General features: G+C 45.0%; 1 protein-coding gene and 1 pseudogene across 14 annotated transcripts in view; one reads left to right on the top strand and one right to left on the bottom strand.

Moving 5' to 3' along the window:
- The window catches only part of Klc1 (kinesin light chain 1), a 54,048-nt gene that overhangs the window by 4,579 nt on the left and 29,979 nt on the right, over positions 1-19,490 (top strand). For all 14 annotated transcript variants that reach the window (XM_075948777.1, XM_075948772.1, XM_075948770.1 and 11 more), the window contains exons 2-5: positions 8,612-8,873; positions 15,015-15,245; positions 16,469-16,547; positions 17,415-17,640. In XM_075948777.1, the coding sequence (XP_075804892.1) occupies positions 8,613-8,873; positions 15,015-15,245; positions 16,469-16,547; positions 17,415-17,640 (797 nt within the window). In that variant the 5' untranslated portion in view covers position 8,612. The remainder of the gene's footprint in view (positions 1-8,611; positions 8,874-15,014; positions 15,246-16,468; positions 16,548-17,414; positions 17,641-19,490) is intronic.
- LOC142834871 (large ribosomal subunit protein eL32-like) lies at positions 3,378-3,894 on the bottom strand (annotated as a pseudogene).

The following is a 19,490-nucleotide window of genomic DNA, read 5'->3' as shown; positions in this document are numbered from 1 at the left end:
GAATGTCCAGGGAGAGTCCCAGTGTTGATGTGTAGCAAAGGCCGGGGACCTGGGACCAAACCAATGATTCTTTTTGATGAACACGTGTATACAAGGTCTCTTTACACCAAAGACAGGCTGGCCTTGAACTCAGAGATCCACTTGCCTCTGCTTCCTGGTTGTGGTTGTGTACTGCCAGGTCTATACAAAATCCCCAGAAGGCAAGAAGATCTTTTTGTGCTAGTCTGTGGTGTTAGCATGTAAACACAATTAAAATGGCTTTTGAGTCTTTTTTTTAATTTATATGCATCTTTATAAATTTTTGGTCAGCATAGATTCCTAGAGAGAGTGAGAGTGAGAATATGTGGGTGTTTGGTGACAGTTCTCCTGTAACCCAGGCAGAGTTTTAATTGCTGTGCAGTCAAGGTTGACCTTGAAGTTCTGGTCTTCCTGCCTACCTCCTGGGCACTGGGGATACAGGTTTGTCACCTTGCCAGTTTTATGCAGTGGTTTGTCCCCGGCACCCAGGCAGACACTCTTATCTACTGAGCTCCTTCAGTCAGTGATTCAAATTTAGGAGAGGAGATTAAAGGATTAGGTTAGATGAGATTAGAGAAAGAGGTTGGATAGAGGAAATGCTGTCTGTGAGGGCTGGGAAGGGACCTGTAAGGGCTCTCTGGTGGTGCTCTGGTAGTACTCAGGGGTGGGTGGATTGATTTTTAACAGTGCTGAGGGTGGACTCGGGACCTTAAAGCGCTGTGGTGATTCTTAAGGAAGAATAAGCAGCTGGTCGTGGTGGTGTCAGCACACGGGAGGGGTGCTGAAGGGACAGTCAGAAGGACCATGCAGTTGAGGCCGGTCTAGACTGGCCACCCCTTGAAAAAAGAAAAGTTGGGCAGTGGTTGCACACGCTTTTGCTCAGTAGTACTGTACATATGTGGTGCATAGATACACACAGATACACATACACAGGCAAAACACTAATACACATAAAATAAAAATAAGTAGATCTTTAAAAATAATAAGCCAGGCAATGGTGGTGCACACTTTAATCTCAGCACTAAGGAGGCAAAAGCAAATAGATATGTGAGTTCGAGCCAGCCCGGTCTATAGAGTGGGTTACAGGACAGCCAGGATTACACAGAGAAACCCTGTCTCCAAAAACAAAAACAGCCTTCTGTGCTCCCTACTTACCCCCGTCCTCTTGCCTCGCTGAATTCATCACAGTATTTCCTTCCTGACAGTGTTTTCAATTTCCCCTTTGACATTTTTTTTTTTAAGTTTTTCGAGACAGGGTTTCTCTGTAGCTTTGGAGCCTGTCCTGGCACTAGCTCTTTTAGACCAGGCTGGCCTAGAACTCACAGGGATTCACCTGCCTCTGCCTCCCGAGAACTGGGATTAAAGGCGTGCGCCACCACCGCCTGGCCCCTTTGACATTTCTTATTATTGTTTTGAGATCCAGTTTTGCTATGGTAGCCCTAGTTGGCCTTAAAATTGTCTTACGCTTCTGAGTTGTGCTTTTCTTTTTTCCTTTTCTTTCTTTTTTCTTTTTTTTTTTTTTTTGAGACAAGGTTTCGCTGTGTAACAGTGATAGCTGTCCTGGAACTAGCTCTGTAGACCAGGCTGGCCTTGAACTCACAGAGGTCTGCCTGCCTCTGCCTCCAGAGTGCTGGGATTAAAGGTGTGCACCACCACTACCTGGCCCTTGCATTCATTCATTCATTCATTTATTTATTTTTTATTTGCCCAGCATTTTACTTTTTGGAGCAGTTGAGTGCAGCTTTTTCTGTGAATGCATGTGTTTAGCTGCGTCAGGTATATCAGATGGGCTTGCCAGGCCTTTGTTTCATTTTATAATTTTTGACACTTACCTCATCCATAACACACTGTAATCTAGTTCTAATTGCGTGTTTGTTTCTTTGAACACACGGATGGGCTACTCCTTGCAGACTACCCTCCGACTTGTGTCTGGTGCTGGGGGGGTGACTGTGTGTACTAAGAACGGTGTGACTGTTCTCTTGGGTGGGTGCTCCTAGTCTCCAGAGAGTCCACCAGAAGCATCCAGAGCTTTTGGGAACATCTCCCATGAAGTGTGCTTCTACAGGAGCCTCCTGGTTGCCATCCCACTTTCCCCAGCATGCACCTCCACCTTCACTTGTTTGCTGGGCTTCACCCATCATCCAGGAACTTCAGGCCGCTTGTCTGTGCTCTCCCAGCTGCCTTTTGCTCTGTGCACTCACTCAGACCTGGTCATTTATCTACCTCATTACCCTGTTCTTTTTAACTGAGATGGAAATTACATTACATAAACCTCTCCACTTTTTTTTTTTTTTTTGGTTTTTCGAGACAGGGTTTCTCTGTGGCTTTGGAGCCTGTCCTGGAACTAGCTCTGTAGACCAGGCTGGTCTCGAACTCACAGAGATCCGCCTGCCTCTGCCTCCCGAGTGCTGGGATTAAAGGCGTGCGCCACCACCGCCCGGCCAAACCTCTCCACTTTTTTTTTTTTTTGGTTTTTTGAGACAGGGTTTCTCTGTGGTTTTGGAGCCTGTCCTGGAACTAGCTCTTTTAGACCAGGCTGGTCTCGAACTCACAGAGATCCGCCTGCCTCTGCCTCCCGAGTGCTGGGATTAAAGGCGTGCGCCACCACCGCCCGGCCAAACCTCTCCACTTTTAAGGACAAATCCAGTATCTGCATTAAGCTCCTAAGTCACAAAGGTGACTTACACCTTTGATCCAACACTTGTGAAGCTGAGGCAGGGGGATTACCATGACTACATAATGGAGTTTCAGTCAGCTTGGCTACAGAAAGAGATGCTTTCTCAAAAGGAGTGGGTAGGCTTGAAGTATAGCTTCAAGTGGTAGAATGCTTGCCTAGCCTGCATGAAACCCTGGTGTCAGTCCCAGCCCCCCATGAACCAGGTGTGGGGATACACACCTGTTACCCTAGCTCTCCAGAGGTAGGAGGATCAGAAATTCAAGGCCAAACTGTACTTGCCTGACAATCTGACTTTGAGTCCCACAGCCCTTGGTAGAAGAAAGGAGAGCCAACTCTAGCAGTTGTGTTCTCTCTCTCTCTCTCTCTCTCTCTCTCTCTCTCTCTCTCTCTCTCTCCTTCTCCCCCTCCCCCTCTACCCCTTTGTGTGTGTGGATTAAAACCTCTTTCTTTCTTTCTTTCTTTCTTTCTTTCTTTCTTTCTTTCTTTCTTTCTTTCTTTCTTTCTTTCTTTCTTTTTGGTTTTTCGAGACAGGGTTTCTCTGTAGCTTTGGGGCCTGTCCTGGAACTAGCTCTTGTAGATCAGGCTGGTCTTGAACTCACAGAGATCCACCTGCCTCTGCCTCCCGAGTGCTGGGATTAAAGGCGTGAGCCACCACTGCCTGTCTCAAAACTTTTTCTTTTCTTCTTTTTTTTTTTTTACCAGCTCGGCAGTTTTTGTGGTTTTATTTAAACACAAATAAAATGTGCACGCAAGCCATCTACTCATTCTCTTCGCTGAGCAGCCTGGCGTTGGGATTGGTGACTCTGATGGCCAGCTGCGCTGCTCTTTCCACGATGGCTTTTCGGTTCTTGGAGAAAACATCGTGAGCAATCTCAGCACAGTAAGACTTGTTGCACATCAGCAGCACCTCCAGCTCCTTGACATTGTGGACCAGAAACTTCCGGAAGCCACTAGGCAGCTTGTGCTTGGTTTTCTTGTTGCTCCCGTAACCAATGTTGGGCATCAGGATCTGGCCCTTGAATCTTCTCTGCACCCTGTTGTCAATACCTCTGGGTTTCCGCCCAGTTTCGCTTAATCTTGACATATCAGTCTGACTGGTGCCGGATGAACTTCTTGGTCCTCTTTTTGACGATCTTGGGCTTCACCAGAGGCTGGAGGGCAGCCATGATGCCGCAAAGGAGATGGCAGCCACCTCGCAGGAAGCGCCGAGGAAGAAGCCTAAAAACTTTTTCAAAAGAAGTCATCCTTAGCTGTGTAGTGAGTTGGAGACCAGCATGGGGTGTATAGTTTTTGAAGCATTTTCATACTTGTATTTTATGAAAGTAAGAAATCTGAAGGTCATTTCATGTGGTCTCCACTTACAATGAAGAGCTGAGACAAGCTGATGTGTGCTTAGGTCACAATATAAAAGATGAAGTCTCAGCATACTGCCCTGAGCACACACCCATTACACTAACACACATTTTATGCTGCTTACTGTTTTCCAACAGGCAAGGACCAACATCTAACCGGCTAGTCTAGACCTACAGGCTTTTCTTAAACCCTCAGATACAGAATGAACCCTTCTGCAACAATAAAAATAGACAACATTGGGCCAAGAATAGAACTTCTGAACACACTGAATTTTTTTTTTTTTTTTTTTTTTTTGGTTTTTCGAGACAGGGTTTCTCTGTGGCTTTGGAGCCTGTCCTGGAACTAGCTCTGTAGACCAGGCTGGTCTCGAACTCACAGAGATCCGCCTGCCTCTGCCTCTCAAATGCTGGGATTAAAGGCGTGCACCACCATTGCCCGGCTCACACTGAATTCTTTATCAGACAAAAAGGGATGTGCAAAGCTCAGTAGGCACCAGAGTTGTTCTGCGCCTATAGCATGTGTCAGGCTGGGGAAGAGGTTGACCCCATGAGGCTTCAGCAGTATGCAAAGTTGGTAGTAAATGCGTGGTCTTGCAGTACTTTCCTCGTGCATGGAACACAGTTCATGGCACTGTTCTGGCTGTTTCCTTGTGCTGAACCACCTGCAAGAGCATGCAGGGTATGAATTGGAAGATGTGGACGTTGTGGTTTGTAGTCTCACCAATGGAATGGCTGAGTGCCTCAGCCTTCTAGTGAGTTTGTCTCCCATAAATCAGCTGCCTTTACCTTTAAGTGGGATCCCATTGCTTCTGAGCCCTTTGGTGGGATACGGTATAAAATCATGTTTCTGAAGCTGGTTATGGTGGCTCACACCTTTAATACCAGCACTGAGAGCCAGAAGCAGGTGGGTCTGTGTGCGAGTTTAAGGCCAGCCTGGTCTGTATAGCTATAGAGCTCTAGGCTAAGCAGTGTGGGCTACATGGTGAAACCCAGTCTCAGCATGAAACAAGGGCAGTGAGATGGCTCAGTGGGTAAAACGTCTGCTGCCAACCCTGACAACCAGAGTTTGAATCCTGGGATCTACATGGTGGTGATGAGAACTGCCTCCTGTGGTTATCCTCTGGCTTCTGTATTAATGCTGTGGCTTGTATGTCCACACATATGCACACATACAAAACCTAAGTAAAACGTGCTAAAACAAAAATCATCTGCCCTCACAAATAAATGCAGTTTCTCTATTTTAACTTTTTTTTTTTTGGTCTATTTTAACTTTTGATTCAAGTTTTTTTTTTTTTCTGAGACAGGGTTTCTCTGTAGCTTTGGAGCCTGTCCTTGAACTCACTCTGTAGACCTCAAACTCACAGAGATCTGCCTGCCTCTCCCGAGTGCTGGGATTAAAGGTGTGTGCCACCACTGCTTGGCCAAGAATTTTTTTTTTTTTGAAAGAAGCAAAATTTGAAGAGAAAGACTTTTCTGTAGATTTGGGGGCGGAGGGAGACATGTTTAAGAGAGGAATAGTGGGGCTGGAGAGCTGGTTTATTGATTAGAGCACCATGGCTTTCCCAGAGGACCTGATTGAATTCCTAGTACCTCAGTGTGGCTAACACCCATCGTAAATCAGTTCTGGGGGATTAGCCGTCCTCTTATGGTCTCCAAGGGCATTGCATGTACATGGTGCAGACATAATAGAGACAAAATAGTCATATATATAAAATATATACAAATAACAAAACAAAAAGGACAGTAGTACACGCCCAAGAGTAGCTGTGACTTCTTGAGAGAGGATTACGTCACTGGGATCTTGGAAGCTCATTTAATAGAAGACAAGCTCTTGAGTTAAGGATATGCAGGCAGGGATCCCAGGAATAGGTTGGGATTATCCCAGAAAAGGCAAGCTTGTTTTCTTTTCTTTCTGTGTGGTTTCCAGGCCTGTAGTGGCCTCACTTAGGTGATGGTAGGAGGCATCACCTCCTGTGGCTAATGTGGCTGATGAAGTGGAGATGTCCGGGTGTAGCAGAGGAGAGTTGGTGAAGCTCTCTCTGCCTGTTGGCTCTAGCGCGTTCTGGATGACAATGACAGCCCCCACCCCAGGCCCAGGCAGGCTTTCTCTGTGTAGACCAGCCCGGCCTCAAACTTACTCCCAACTGCTGGGGCTAAAGACGGGCACTACCATGCTTAGCTGAGGGATTTATTTTATTTATTTATTTTGTTTTTTCAAGACAGGATTTCTCTGTGTAGCTTTTTGAAGCCTGTCTTGAAATTCGCTCTGTAGATGGGGCTGGCCTTGAACTCACATAGATCCACCTGTCTCTGCCTCTTGAGTGCTGGGATTAAAGGTGTGACCTACCACTGCCTGGTGTAACCTTTATTTTTATGTGTAGGGTTTTCTGCCTATGTGTATATATGTGCACCACATGTGTGCAATGCTTGTAGAGGCCAGTAGGTGTCAGATTCTCTAAGCCTGCAGTTAAAAAGAGTTGTGAATTGCCATGTTAGTATTTGGAATTGAACCCAGGTCCTCTGGGAGAATAGTCAGTGCTTTTAACTGTTGAGCCATCCCTCCATTTCTCCATCTTTCCACTCCTCCCCCTGCCATTCTGGTTTTTATTTTATTGTTTGAATGACTGCTTGTGTCCTGCTGTGGTGTAGTTCTGCCATTATACCAGCCTTTGGCCACTAGTTATTGCTCTCCCCTATGCCTGTCTAGTTTACCTTGTTTCCCCTCTTGAGTTTAATCTTTGTGTGTGTGTGTGTACACGAGCATGTGCACATGCCTGTATGTTTATGTGGGAGCAGGTGCACACGTACCATATTGTGAATGGTGAACGTGGGGGTAAGAGGACAAATTTTGGGAGTTGGTTCTTTCCACCCTGTGTTCTGGGGTCAGACTTGAGGTCATCAGGCTTGTGTGGCATCAGCCTCCATCCCTTAATCTTAAGGGACTGAACAGAGGGAGAGATCTATTTTCAAGTGCTTGTGGCTGCTGGCAGGCGCTGGCCATGACTATTGAGGACAAGAACTGCTTGGCTGGCAAAGCTAGGGCTAAGAGGCACTGGTACTACAGATGGCTTTGTAGTTGGGTTCTACTGGAAACTTTGTGGGTCTGTATTTTAACTTTAAAAGATTAGTTTTTATGTTTTATGTGTATATGTAAACACAGGCCTGCAGTGCCCATGGAGGCCAGCAGAGGATGTTGGATTCTATGGAACTGGAGTTAGAGATGGTTCTGAGCCATCTTGTAGAACTGAACCCAGGTCCTCTGCCTGAGCAAGTGCTTTTAACTACTGAGGGAGACACATAGACAGACAGATGGGGGGGGCAGGAGAGGGTGGGGGAAGCAGGGAGAGAAGCATTGCAAAGTGCCCAGATGCACTTGGTGACCATAGCTTTCCTGAGACAAGAGATAGGTGTGGAGGCAGGAGATGGTCTGTGACTCTGGGGACACAGGTGCTAAATAAACACCGCCCTCTTGAGACTTAGCAGTCAACAGACTATTATGGGCTGTTAGGGGCATGGTCTCAAACATGCATATTTATTATTGGGAAATAGTTTGTAAATACTTTGCTATCGGCTATGGAATGAGGGGAGGGGGCCTAAATTTTTATATCCTTCACACTTACAGTCCTGGCCCCTGCCCTCCTCTTTATACCAAAAGGTTGATCTTCATTAAAACTGCTCTTAAGATATCTCAGTCATTTAGCAAAACATGTTATGTACCAGGACTAGGACCCAGGTGAAGAGGACATGCACTCTCTTTCAGGGAGTGTCAATCATTTTCTGGCCTGCATACTCTCTTCCTAGCTTGTCAGATAGTACAAATTTACAATAGTGGCCTTGGAACCACATGCTAAATAAATGCACAGTAAATAGTAAATACACTAACATGGCTTTGGTGTGTGTGTGTATTTGGTTTTCAAAACAGGGTTTCTGTGTGTGTAGCTTTGGCATCCTGGAACTTGCTCTGTAGAAAGGCTGGCCTTGAATTTAGAGATCTGCCGACCTCTGCCTCTTGACTATGAGATTGTGCACCACTATCACCTGGTTTACGTTTTTTAAAGATCTACTTACTTATATGTGTATTGGCATTTTGCCTGTGTGTGTATCTGTGCACCACATTTCTTTAGTGCCTGCATAGGCCAGAATGAGGCATTGAATCCCCTGGAATTGGGGAAACAGATAGTTGTGAGCTGCCATGTGAGTCCTAGGAACTGAACTCAGGCCCTCTTTAAGAGCAAGTGCTCTTGCTGGGCAGTGGTGGTTCACACCTTTAATCCCAGCACTTGGGAGGCAGAAGCAGGCGGATCTCTGTGAGTTCGAGGCCAGCCTGGTCTACAACAGCTAGTTCCAGGACTGGCCCCAAAGCTACAGAGAAACCTTGTCTTGAAAAACCAACCAACCAACCAACCAAACAAACAAACAAACAAACAAAAGAGCAAGTGCTCTTAATTGCTGAGCCACCCTCCAGCTCTGTGAAATATGATTTATAATTGTCACTGTGGCTGTTTAAGGATGTCATCTCAACAGAGATTATAATGAACTGTCTGATTTTCTTTCTCCATACTAGGATGTATGACAACATGTCCACAATGGTGTACATAAAGGAAGAGAAGTTGGAGAAGCTTACGCAGGATGAAATCATTTCTAAGACAAAGCAAGTGATTCAGGGGCTGGAAGCCCTGAAGAATGAGCACAATTCCATCCTGCAGAGTTTGCTGGAGACACTGAAGTGCTTGAAGAAGGATGATGAGAGCAACCTGGTGGAGGAGAAATCCAGCATGATCCGCAAGTCTTTGGAGATGCTGGAACTCGGCCTGAGTGAGGCGCAGGTATCAGTGGGCGACACTTAGTCGTGAATGGGCTTAGAGAGTAGGTGTGGACCAGTACCCAGGCAGCAAACAGCAACCCAGGGCACATTGCTTTGAGTGTCTGAATAACTCTGACCTAGAGGTGAGGACAGTGGAAGCATACATGTCCCACCTGAGGACTGTGTGGCCCTGTAGGTAAACCTAGTTCAAATTCAGTGCACTGGTGCTTGGCTTCTTCTTTAGTGTTCTGCTTGTACAGTTAGTGAATGAACAGGAGACAGACTTCTGGGTCACCAGTTTTTGTCTTTTTTTTTTTTCGAGACAGGATTTCACTGTAGCTATCAAGCCTGTCCTGGACCTAACTCTTGTAGACCAAGCTGACTTCGAACTCGGATCTGCCTGCCTTTGCCTCCCAAGTGGTGGGATTAAAGGCATTTACCACCACAGCCTGGCTTCCATTTGCTATTTATTTATTTATTTATTTTAAATTGATATTTATTGAGCTCTACATTTTTTTCTGCCTCTCCCCTCCCCCCTTAATCCTCCCCCAAGGTCCCCAAGCTCTCAATTTACTCAGGAGATCTTGTCTTTTTCTACTTTCTACTTCCCATGTAGATTATATCTATGTACTCTTAGTGTCCGTATTGTTGTCTAAGTTCTCTGGGATTGTGTTTTGTAGGCTGGCTTTCTTTGTTTTATTTTTAAAAACCACCTATGAGTGAGTACATGTGATAATTGTCTTTCTGTGTCTGGGTTACCTCACTCAAAATAATGTTTTCTAGCTCTATCCATTTTCCTGCAAAATTCAAGCTGTTGTTACTTTTTTCTGCTGTGTAGTACTCCATTGTGTAAATGTACCACATTTTTCTTTTCTTTTTTTTTTTTTTTTTTTTTGGTTTTTCGAGACAGGGTTTCTCTGTGGTTTTGGAGCCTATCCTGGAACTAGCTCTGTAGACCAGGCTGGTCTCAAACTCACAGAGATCCGCCTGCCTCTGCCTCCGAGTGCTGGGATTAAAGGCGTGTGCCACCACCGCCCGGCTTACCACATTTTTCTTATCCATTCTTCAGTGGAGGCATTTAGGTTGTTTCCAGGTTCTGGCTATGATAAACAAAGCTGCTATGAACATGGTTGAGCACATGTCCTTGTGGCACGATTGAGCATCCTTTGGATATATACCCAAAAGTGGTATTGCTGGGTCTTGAGGTAGGTTGTTTCCTAATTTTCTGAGAAATCGCCACACTGACATCCAAAGGGGTTGTACCAGCTTGCATTCCTACCAGTAACGCAGGAGTGTTCCCTTTTCCCCACAACCTCTCCAGCATAAGTTGTCATCAGTGTTTTTGATCTTGGCCATTCTTATTCTTATAGGTATAAGATGGAATCTCAGAGTTGTTTTGATTTGCATTTCTCTGATGACTAAGGATATTGAACATTTCCTTAAGTGTCTTTCAGCCATTTTAGATTCCTCTGTTGAGAGTTCTCTGTTTAGATCTGTACTCCATTTTTTTTATTGGATTATGTGATCTTTCAGTGTCCAATTTCTTGAGTATATTTTGGAGATCAGACCTCTGTCTGATGTGGGGTTAGTGAAGATCTTTTCCCATTCTGTAGGCTGTTGTTTTGTCTTGTTGACCATGTCCTTTGCTTTACAGAAGCTTTTCAGTTTTAGGAGATCCCATTTATTAATTGTTTCTCTCAGTGTCTATGCTGCTGGCATTCTGTGTGGGAAGTAGTTTCCTGTGCCAGTGCGTTCAAGTGTACTTCCCACTTTCTTTTCTATGAGGTTCAATGTGGCTGGCTTTATGTTGAGGTCTTTGATCCATTTGGACTTGAGTTTTGTATATAGTGATAGATATGGGTCTATTTTCATTTTTCTACATGTTGATATCCAATTATGCCAGCACCACTTGTTAAATATGCTTTCTTTTTTCCACTTGATATTTTTTGCTTCTTTATCAAAGATCAGGTGTTCGAAGATGTGTGGATTGATATTTGGGTCTTCTGTTTGGTTCCATTGGTCCTCTTGTCTGTTCTTATGCCAGGACCAGGCTATTTTCAGTACTGTAGCTCTGTAATAGAGTTTGAAGTCAGGGATTGTGATGCCTCCAGAAGTTCTTTTATTGCCCAGGATTGTTTTGTCTATCCTGGGTTTTTTGCTTTTCCAAATGAAGTTGAGTACTGTTCTTTTGAGGTCTTTGAAGAATTTTGCTGGGATTTTGATGGGCTATTTATTTATTTTTTAAGATTTATTTGTTTATTATGTATACAGTGTTCTGGCATGTGTGCCTGCACACCAAAAAAGGACACCAAATCCAATTATAGGTGGTTGTGAGCCACCATGTGGGTGCTGGGAATTGAACTCAGAACCTTTGGAAGAGCAGCCAGTACTCTTAACGTCTGAGCCATCTCTCTAGCTCCCCAGTTTTGTCTTATATAAAGAAAGTCACCAACGAGTGAAGTGTTTACCTAAATTGTTCTATTATTAATAAAAACTTAGGAGTCAGGTGTTTGGACATAAACCTGACAGATCAAGAAAGCAGCAGAGGAATGACTAGCTGATCCTCTCCACCTTCCCAGAATGAAGAGACCATGACTCTTCAAACCCCTCCCTCTCTCTTCCTGTTTCTTTCTATCTGGGCCCTCTAAAAACTCTATGGCTAATTCGGGTCAGCTAGTTATGGACTTCTCCCCCTCCCCTTGATTCAAGGTTGACTTTCTTTTTTTTTTTTCTTTTTTTTTTTTTTTTTTGGTTTTTCGAGACAGGGTTTCTCTGTGGTTTTGGAGCCTGTCCTGGAACTAGCTCTGTAGACCAGGCTGGTCTCGAACTCACAGAGATCCGCCTGCCTCTGCCTCCCGAGTGCTGGGATTAAAGGTGTGCGCCACCACCGCCCGGCAAGGTTGACTTTCTAATAGTCTCAGAGTGTCACAGTGCAACCAAATATCCCGCAACATTTCCCCCCTTTTGTCTAAATAAAAATGAGAGGTTTTAAATCTAACATAGTTAAATTATATACAATAGGAACAATTACCAGATATTGTCTAAATAAAAAGGAAAGATTCTAACTCTAACATAGTAAAACTATATACAATAAGAATAATTATCGGGTAAGAATTACATTTACAGTGTCCAATCTATTTGTATTTGGAAAGTTCAGAGAAATTACTCTATTATGTATTCTATCTTTTTGTTTTTAAAGATTATTTTATTATGTATACAATGTTTTGCCTGCATGTGTGCCGGTAGGCCAGAAGAGGGCACCAGATCTCATTACAGATGGTTGTGAGTCACCATGTGGTTGCTGGGAATTGAACTCAGGACTTTTGGAAGAGTAGCCAGTGCTCTTAAACACTGAGGCATCTCTCCAGCCCTATCTGTCTATCTTGATGGGTCCAAAGCTTTATAACTAAAACATTTTGTATCATAACTTGTATTACCATCTTAAAAATATCTTTTTAGATCTTAAAACATTTTCTTAGATAAACAACTTGAACCTTTATGTCTTTCAACCTTATAAACTTTATATCTCTTTTGTAAGTTTCTTTTCTGAATTTGGTAACAAAGGAAACTGTAATTATCATGTCTTCAACCTATTCAGAGACCTGAGAAGGATAGACTATTACCTGAATAAACATGAGGTGCAGGGCAAACAACTTTCAGCACTCTAGAAATGACAGAGATGGCTGGCTGAACAGTCACTTAAAATTCCTGTGCAATGTTGGGGTATTAATCTTCAGCCTGCAGGCCTAGAATATTTGATAGACTTTTCTGTGAAGCAGGAATTTTGAAGGACTGTCCTAACATGTCTTGGCAGTCAGGTTTGAGTCCCGTTTATACAATTTGGACAGCATATTGTCGGTAGTTGAGGCAAGGGCAATTTCCTTGCCCAGTGGCTAACTTTGTCACAAATGAAAGCAAACTCCATGTGGGGGTTCTTCAATGCCTACCAACGTTCTGTGAAGTAGAGTGGTCCTGCCAGGGGCAGGCATGTCTCACTGTCATAAAAGCCTTATGTTATTATTCTGTAGATCTCTGAAGTGTTTGAAGATCATCTGTGTATCTAGAATATATCTCTATTTGGCCTTGAAAGCATACCTAATATAACTATAAATTTGATTGTTATAGATGACTAACTCCTAACTTGCATTTCTTTATTATCCTAAATAAATTATAATAGTAGCTTTCAAGGACTAGAACTTTACATTTTGTTTGTTTGTTTGTTTTGTTTTTCAAGACAAGGTTTCTATGTGGCTTTGGAGACTATCCTGGAACCAGCTCTTGTAGGCCAGGCTGGGCTCAAACTCACAGAGATCTGCCTGCCTCTGCCTCCTAAGTGCTGGGATTAAAGGTGTGCGCCACCACTGCCCAGCAGAACTTTACATTTTTAAATGAGCTGCATGAGTACAATACTTTAAACAAGAGCAGAACCACACACACAGTATGGTCTAACAAAAATAATCTTAAATTTGTATCAATGTGCAAAAATCCATATCAATGTAAAATATTTGAGATTAATAGTTATTTTTTAGTGTAAAAGTAGATTCAGTAATCTACCCTTATATCCTATCATTCCTATGTCTCCTCTTTTTTATCTTTTCAGAAAGAGATTCCTTAATCTCACCTCTTTTGCTTAGTTTCCTTCCTGACCATGACCATTAACAACTTGCAACCAACCCCCCTAATTGATGATAAGCATCCATAATCCACTGAACCGCCAGAAACCTCTTGGGAATGTAGGCATTGTGTTCTTAAAATTACTTCCTGTTGTCTGGGGGTAACAGCATCTTTAGGAGACCCTGGGGAAATTGAGATGATCGTCAAGTCCTGGGAGAGAGAGCTGTTGTCCAGCCTTGGTATGATGGGAACATGTAGGGTTTATCTGAAGTCCTGACTGCACCATCTCAGCTAACTGCCTTGAAATTGTCCCGAGCAGTTTGTAGTCCAAAGCTGATTTCTGGATGATGTTTGTCAGCTTAGCAGCATCTGCAGGGCCCCATCATCTTGAAGACCTCAAAGGTCGCTGCCAGGATTGGTCACGGTTCCCTGCAGGAATTTAAATGTCATATGCAGCAGACTTCTGAGAGGCTAAAGGACCACAGTCTGTTAAATACATCCAGGGCACACAAACTTAGTTCCTAGTTACCTGTTTCAGATTCAAGCCAGAAATCATGTAGATGAATTCCAGATGGTTTCCAAGCTGAGAAGTGCCGTCTCCATTAGCTGATGCCCCTGGATGCACCAGGCTCATGTATACAGGGCTCTCTGCTTGCCTCTGCTGGGCTTAAAGGCCTACACCACTAGGACAGGCTTGTCTGTTTCGTGTGTGCATGCACATTCCTGCCATGGCACGCACAGGAAGGTTCAGAACGACCTATGGGAGTCCACTACATAGGTCCCGGGAATTGGACTTCGGTCCTCAGGCTTGGTGGAAGTTCTGTTGTTGAAAGGTTAGGAACATGGATTCTTTTGCTTGGTAGATGATAAGTTTTGTTTGTTTGTTTGTTTGTTTAAAGGAAATAAGAAAAGGCCTGCCTTATGGTATTTCATATCTGCCTCTGGAGTGTTGGGATTAAAGGAGTGTGCCACCACTGCATGGCAGTGTTTCAAATTTTATACCTAGAAGGATGGTTGTCCAGTTGCTATGCTATGACCAGAATAGGCAAATACATGGCCGGCAGAGGGCAAGGCCAAAGCTTCCTGGCTTCCTCTGCCTCTTGTTGCCTTAGTATGGCTAGGATTGTGCTGGTATTTTCAGCAGTTCGTGGTAGTTATGGAGATGCTTCCCTTAGTGGTGAGGATGATTTGCATTCTACCCTCCCAGCTCCACCTCTGGCCCCTTACCTGCCTGCCCTTCAACAGACACATGTACCCTTATGTGGAAGACGGTCCATGCAGTTAGGCTGGCTGGTCTGCTTAGAAAGCAGAGGAGGCATGTGTATTCCCAGTCCGCTGGAGGTACTCTCACAGAGAAGTGGCATGCAGATGTTCCAGCTTGTACTGTGACACTCAGTGTGTAATCCGTGCAGAGGGCTAAAGGAGAAGTAAATGGCAGGTCTTGTTTACATGTACCCAGAGAAAGTTCTGTGAGTGAGCTGGAGCTGGAAGCCCACATGTGCCCAGGTCTCTCCAGAGGCTGCAGTATGCAAACATCTCTTTTGATCAGGTGATGATGGCCCTGTCCAATCACCTGAATGCCGTGGAGTCAGAGAAACAGAAACTACGTGCTCAGGTTCGTCGTCTGTGCCAGGAGAACCAGTGGCTGCGGGATGAACTGGCCAACACACAGCAAAAGTTACAGAAGAGTGAGCAGTCTGTGGCTCAGCTAGAGGAAGAAAAGAAACATCTGGAGTTTATGAACCAGCTGAAGAAATACGATGATGACATCTCTCCCTCGGTGAGTGGCTCTTGCCAAGTGTGGTACCCATGCTCTGTTCCAGGAAGTGCCAGTAGACAATCTAAAAGCAAGTCTTGTCCAGGTGTGGTGGCTCATACCTGTAATGGCAGCACTTTGGAGGCACAGGCAAGGTCAAGGCTAGCTTGGTCTCTATAGTATGCACCAGTTCAGACAGAAGTATATAACAAGACCCTGTCTGGAAGAAAACAGAGTAATACGAGCAAGTCTTTGCATTTTACTAGGGAGTTTGCTACCAGTTCTGTTCACAGATGGGTTTTAGTTGCTGATGTTTGTGCTCAGATCTGCTGACTCGGCTTTCCAGTTGATGCGTCTGGGCTTCTGGGCTTTGTTTCCTTTGGCTTGTTTTTCATTGAGTGGGGTTCGTTAGTAGCGCGCTGGCTTAGGTGTGTAGGTGTCTGTGTTTTTTGGGGATGGAGATGGAACTGGAGCTGTGCATGTGATAAACAAATGCTTTTCCACTGAGCCGTGGCCCCGGTTCTTGCCCCCATCTGACCATCCTGACCATCTTTCATTTGAACAGTCCTCAATTGCTTTTCATAGTTGGTGTCTTTGGAGAATGCATTGTGCATCTGTGTGGGGATGTTCTAGAAGGGAGACGTGCTTACAGTCTATCCCTCCAGAGGCAGTGCTGTCACCCCGTCACTATGTTGTCACTGTTCTTGTGCACTGTGAAGACAATGTAAACCCGACAGGGAGCCCTAGTGTGCCACTATAGACATGAGACCAGGCCTTCCTCCCCTCTATTGCTCTGGGAGGTGTAGGTGTACCATTTTTTCCTGCTTAGCAAACAGGAAACATCTTTGATTTCCAGCAAGTCTTCCCTTGTCTGCTAGAATTTGATCTGAAAACAGTAGAAAATCTAAGGTCTAGAAACGCAGTCAGGCTCCGTGATGTCACACCACGGCCTGTAGTCGAGTTTCCTCAGTTTTAGTCCACCAAACCCTGCCTTGCTCCTTTTATTTGTTTCCTTTTTTTCCTCTTGGGGTGGGGGTTACCTCAGGCAGGCCTTGACAGGGTAGGCAAGTTTAGCAAAGTTACTGCTCTTTACTAAACCGTTGGATAAACCAGGCTACAGATGATCATACATTTAATTCTGAAAAAAACTGGCTAGCTTATCTGGTCTAGTAAATAAGAAGAAATGTTATGTTAAGGATTCCCAGGCAGCGTGGGTTCTGTGTAGTGATGCTCTGGGTCTCTTGTAGGAGGACAAAGACTCTGATTCTGCCAAAGAGCCATTGGACGATCTCTTCCCAAATGACGAGGACGACCCAGGACAAGGAAGTAAGTTGCACGTGTGTGGCCATGCCACTGAACATGTTGCATGTGTGCTGCTTTCTCTCTGGGGACATTCATGTCACAGTTTGTGGGATTACACAAGGTCTCACTATGATAGCCCAGGTTAGTCTGGGATTTTTTTTTTCCCCAAGATAAGGTTTCTCCATGTAATTGCCCTGGCTGTCCTAGAACTCACTCTGTAGACTAGGCTGGCCTCAAACTCACAGAGCTCTGCCTGCCTCTGCCTCCTGAGTGCTGGGGTTAAAGGCGTATGCCACCAGGCCTGGCCCCCATTTTTTTTTTAAGATTAAAAACCTTTATTTTCTGTGTCTAAGTGTTCCATTTACACATCTATATATATGCACTGTGTGGTAGCCACAGAGGTCAGAAGAGGGTGGCAGAGCTCCTAGAAATGGAATTACAGCTGGTTGTGAGCTGCCATGCGGGTGCTGGGAACCGAACCCTAATCCATTGAGGAGCAGTGCCTACTCTTAACGACTAAGCTCAGACTCTTAATTCTTCTGTCTCCTCGTCCTTCTCAATGCTGGAACTGTAGGCATGTTCTACCTCTCCTGGGAGATTGCCTGTTTCCCCAAACTCTAAAGCAGATAGTATGTGTTGGAATATTAGTCTAGAGGCCAGACCACAGTGGACAGAGCTGTGAGTCTTTGCAAGGTTCCAGAAGTCAGAGCCGCCTACTTTTCCTTTAGTTTCTCACCTGGAGCAATCAGTCTGCAGGCTGTTATCTTCTGGCTTGCTCAGGGATTACCCAGGAAGTCTGAGTTAGAGTATACGCTGACTTGGAACTAGGATGTGGGGTGAAGTGTGACCCGCTGTGTCCTAACCACTCTACCATGCACCTTCTCTATGCAGTCCAGCAGCAACACAGCAGCGCTGCAGCCGCCGCCCAGCAGGGGGGCTATGAGATCCCAGCACGGCTGCGTACGCTCCACAACCTGGTGATCCAGTATGCGTCACAGGGACGTTATGAGGTGGCAGTGCCCCTCTGCAAGCAGGCCCTGGAGGACCTGGAGAAGACTTCTGGCCATGACCACCCCGATGTGGCCACCATGCTCAACATCCTGGCCCTGGTGTACAGGCTAGTCCTTGGCTTACTGCACTAGACTTTCTGAGAGGCAGCTTTGAACCAGCCTGCTTTTTGCAGTGTTTCATAAATGTCTATGAAACAGCTTTCCAGCCTTCCCATCCACTTCAAACAGCCAGCAGTTAATTTAGACTGTTCAGCCAACTCGGTGATTGGGGTCTCATGGGACCAGAGAAGGTGCTGCCTATAGCCACTGGGCCACCGCTTCCATAGTAGCCACTTATGCCTTTCTACACTGACCAACGTATCCATTTTTGACTTCTTTTAAAAATCTACTTTATGTGTACATGTGTTTTGCCAGTTTGTATATGTGCACCATGCGTGTGCAGTACCCTTGGAGGTCAGAAGAGGCCCCCAGTCTCCTGGAACTGGGTTACAGATGGTTGTGAATTACCATGTGGGTGCTGGGACCAAACCTGGGTTCTCCTTGGAGCAAGTGCTCTTAACCTCTGAGCTGTCTTTCCAGGACATTTTCCATTAGGACAATCTCCCCAAATGGGTTCTCATTTAAACCTTTGCCAGTTCTTTGTTTTTTTTTTTTTCCAAAGAAAGATATTTATTGAGGCATAATTAGTCATGGGGAGAGTGGGACATATGTATAAAACACATTAAACTCTGGGAAAACTTGAGGTTGGATGAAGGGCAAGTTCTTAAAAGCAAAAACTGAGGAAAAGAAGTGAGACAGGGTTTCTCTGTAGTTTTGGAGCCTGTCCTGGAACTAGTTTTTGTAGACCAGGCTGGTCTCGAACTCACATAGATCCGCCTGCCTCTGCCTCCCGAGTGCTGGGATTAAAGGCGTGCGCCACCACCTTCTGGCCCTTTGCCAGTTCTTAATATACTTTGCCCAAATGCTTTTTAGAGGAGCACTGTCCCTTTTAGAGGAGCACTGTCCCTTTTAGAGGAGCACTGTCCCTTTTAGAGGAGCACGGTCCCTTCTAGAGGAGCACTGTCCCTTCTAGAGGAGCACTGTCCCTTTTAGAGGAGCGGTGGCCCTTTTAGAGGAGCACTGTCCCTTTTAGAGGAGCACTGTCCCTTTTAGAGGAGCACTGTCCCTTTTAGAGGAGTGGTGGCCCTTTTTGCACCTGGGCAGTGCTTCCCTGTGGGGAATGTTGGTCATTTCATCCTTCTTGTTAGTATTGTCAGATTTTGTTTCAATATATATTTCTTTGAGTTTACATACACATACATACATTTACTTGGTTTTTCAAGACAGGGTTTCTCTATGTAACAGCTCTGGCTGTCCTGGAACTAGCTCTGTAGATCAGGTTGGCATTGAACACATAGAGATTCGTCTTTCTCTGCCTCCCGAGTGCTGGGATTACAGTGTGTGCTACCACCGCCTGGCCATAAAATTTTCACTTTTAATCTGAACTTCCTGGTAGGCTTTAGTCTCACTGTGCTTGGTTGGTCCCTGAGCTCCTGACTGAGCAGGTTTAGGACAGGTATGGGTCTCTACCAACTTGTGATTTCGGTTGACTGCTGCTGGCAGAGATCCCGTTCTGTCTGATCCACACATAGACTCTGTCCACTGCTCTGGGCTGCCTCCTTAGGTCAGCACTGCAGGGAGTTTCAAAATTGCATTTAGGCTCCGGGCTAGAGAGATGGCTCTATGGTTAAGAGCACTGATTGCTCTTCCAGAGGACCTGGGTTCAATTCCCAGCACCCACATGAATGCTCACAACTGTTTGTAACTCCAGTTCCAGGGGATCTGACAGCCTCACACAGACAGACATGCAGGCAAAACACCGATGCACATAAAATAAAGATAAATTATTAAAAAAAAAGATTCAGGCTGGCTTGTGGTAGAGAAAATGCTTAGCATGCCTGAGCGCTGGGGGTTCAGT

Source organism: Microtus pennsylvanicus, chromosome 14 (assembly GCF_037038515.1).
Source record: "Microtus pennsylvanicus isolate mMicPen1 chromosome 14, mMicPen1.hap1, whole genome shotgun sequence".
Lineage (NCBI taxonomy): Eukaryota > Metazoa > Chordata > Mammalia > Rodentia > Cricetidae > Microtus > Microtus pennsylvanicus.
The sequence above is the reverse complement of the archived record's forward strand: the minus strand, read 5'-3'. Positions and strand labels throughout refer to the sequence as shown.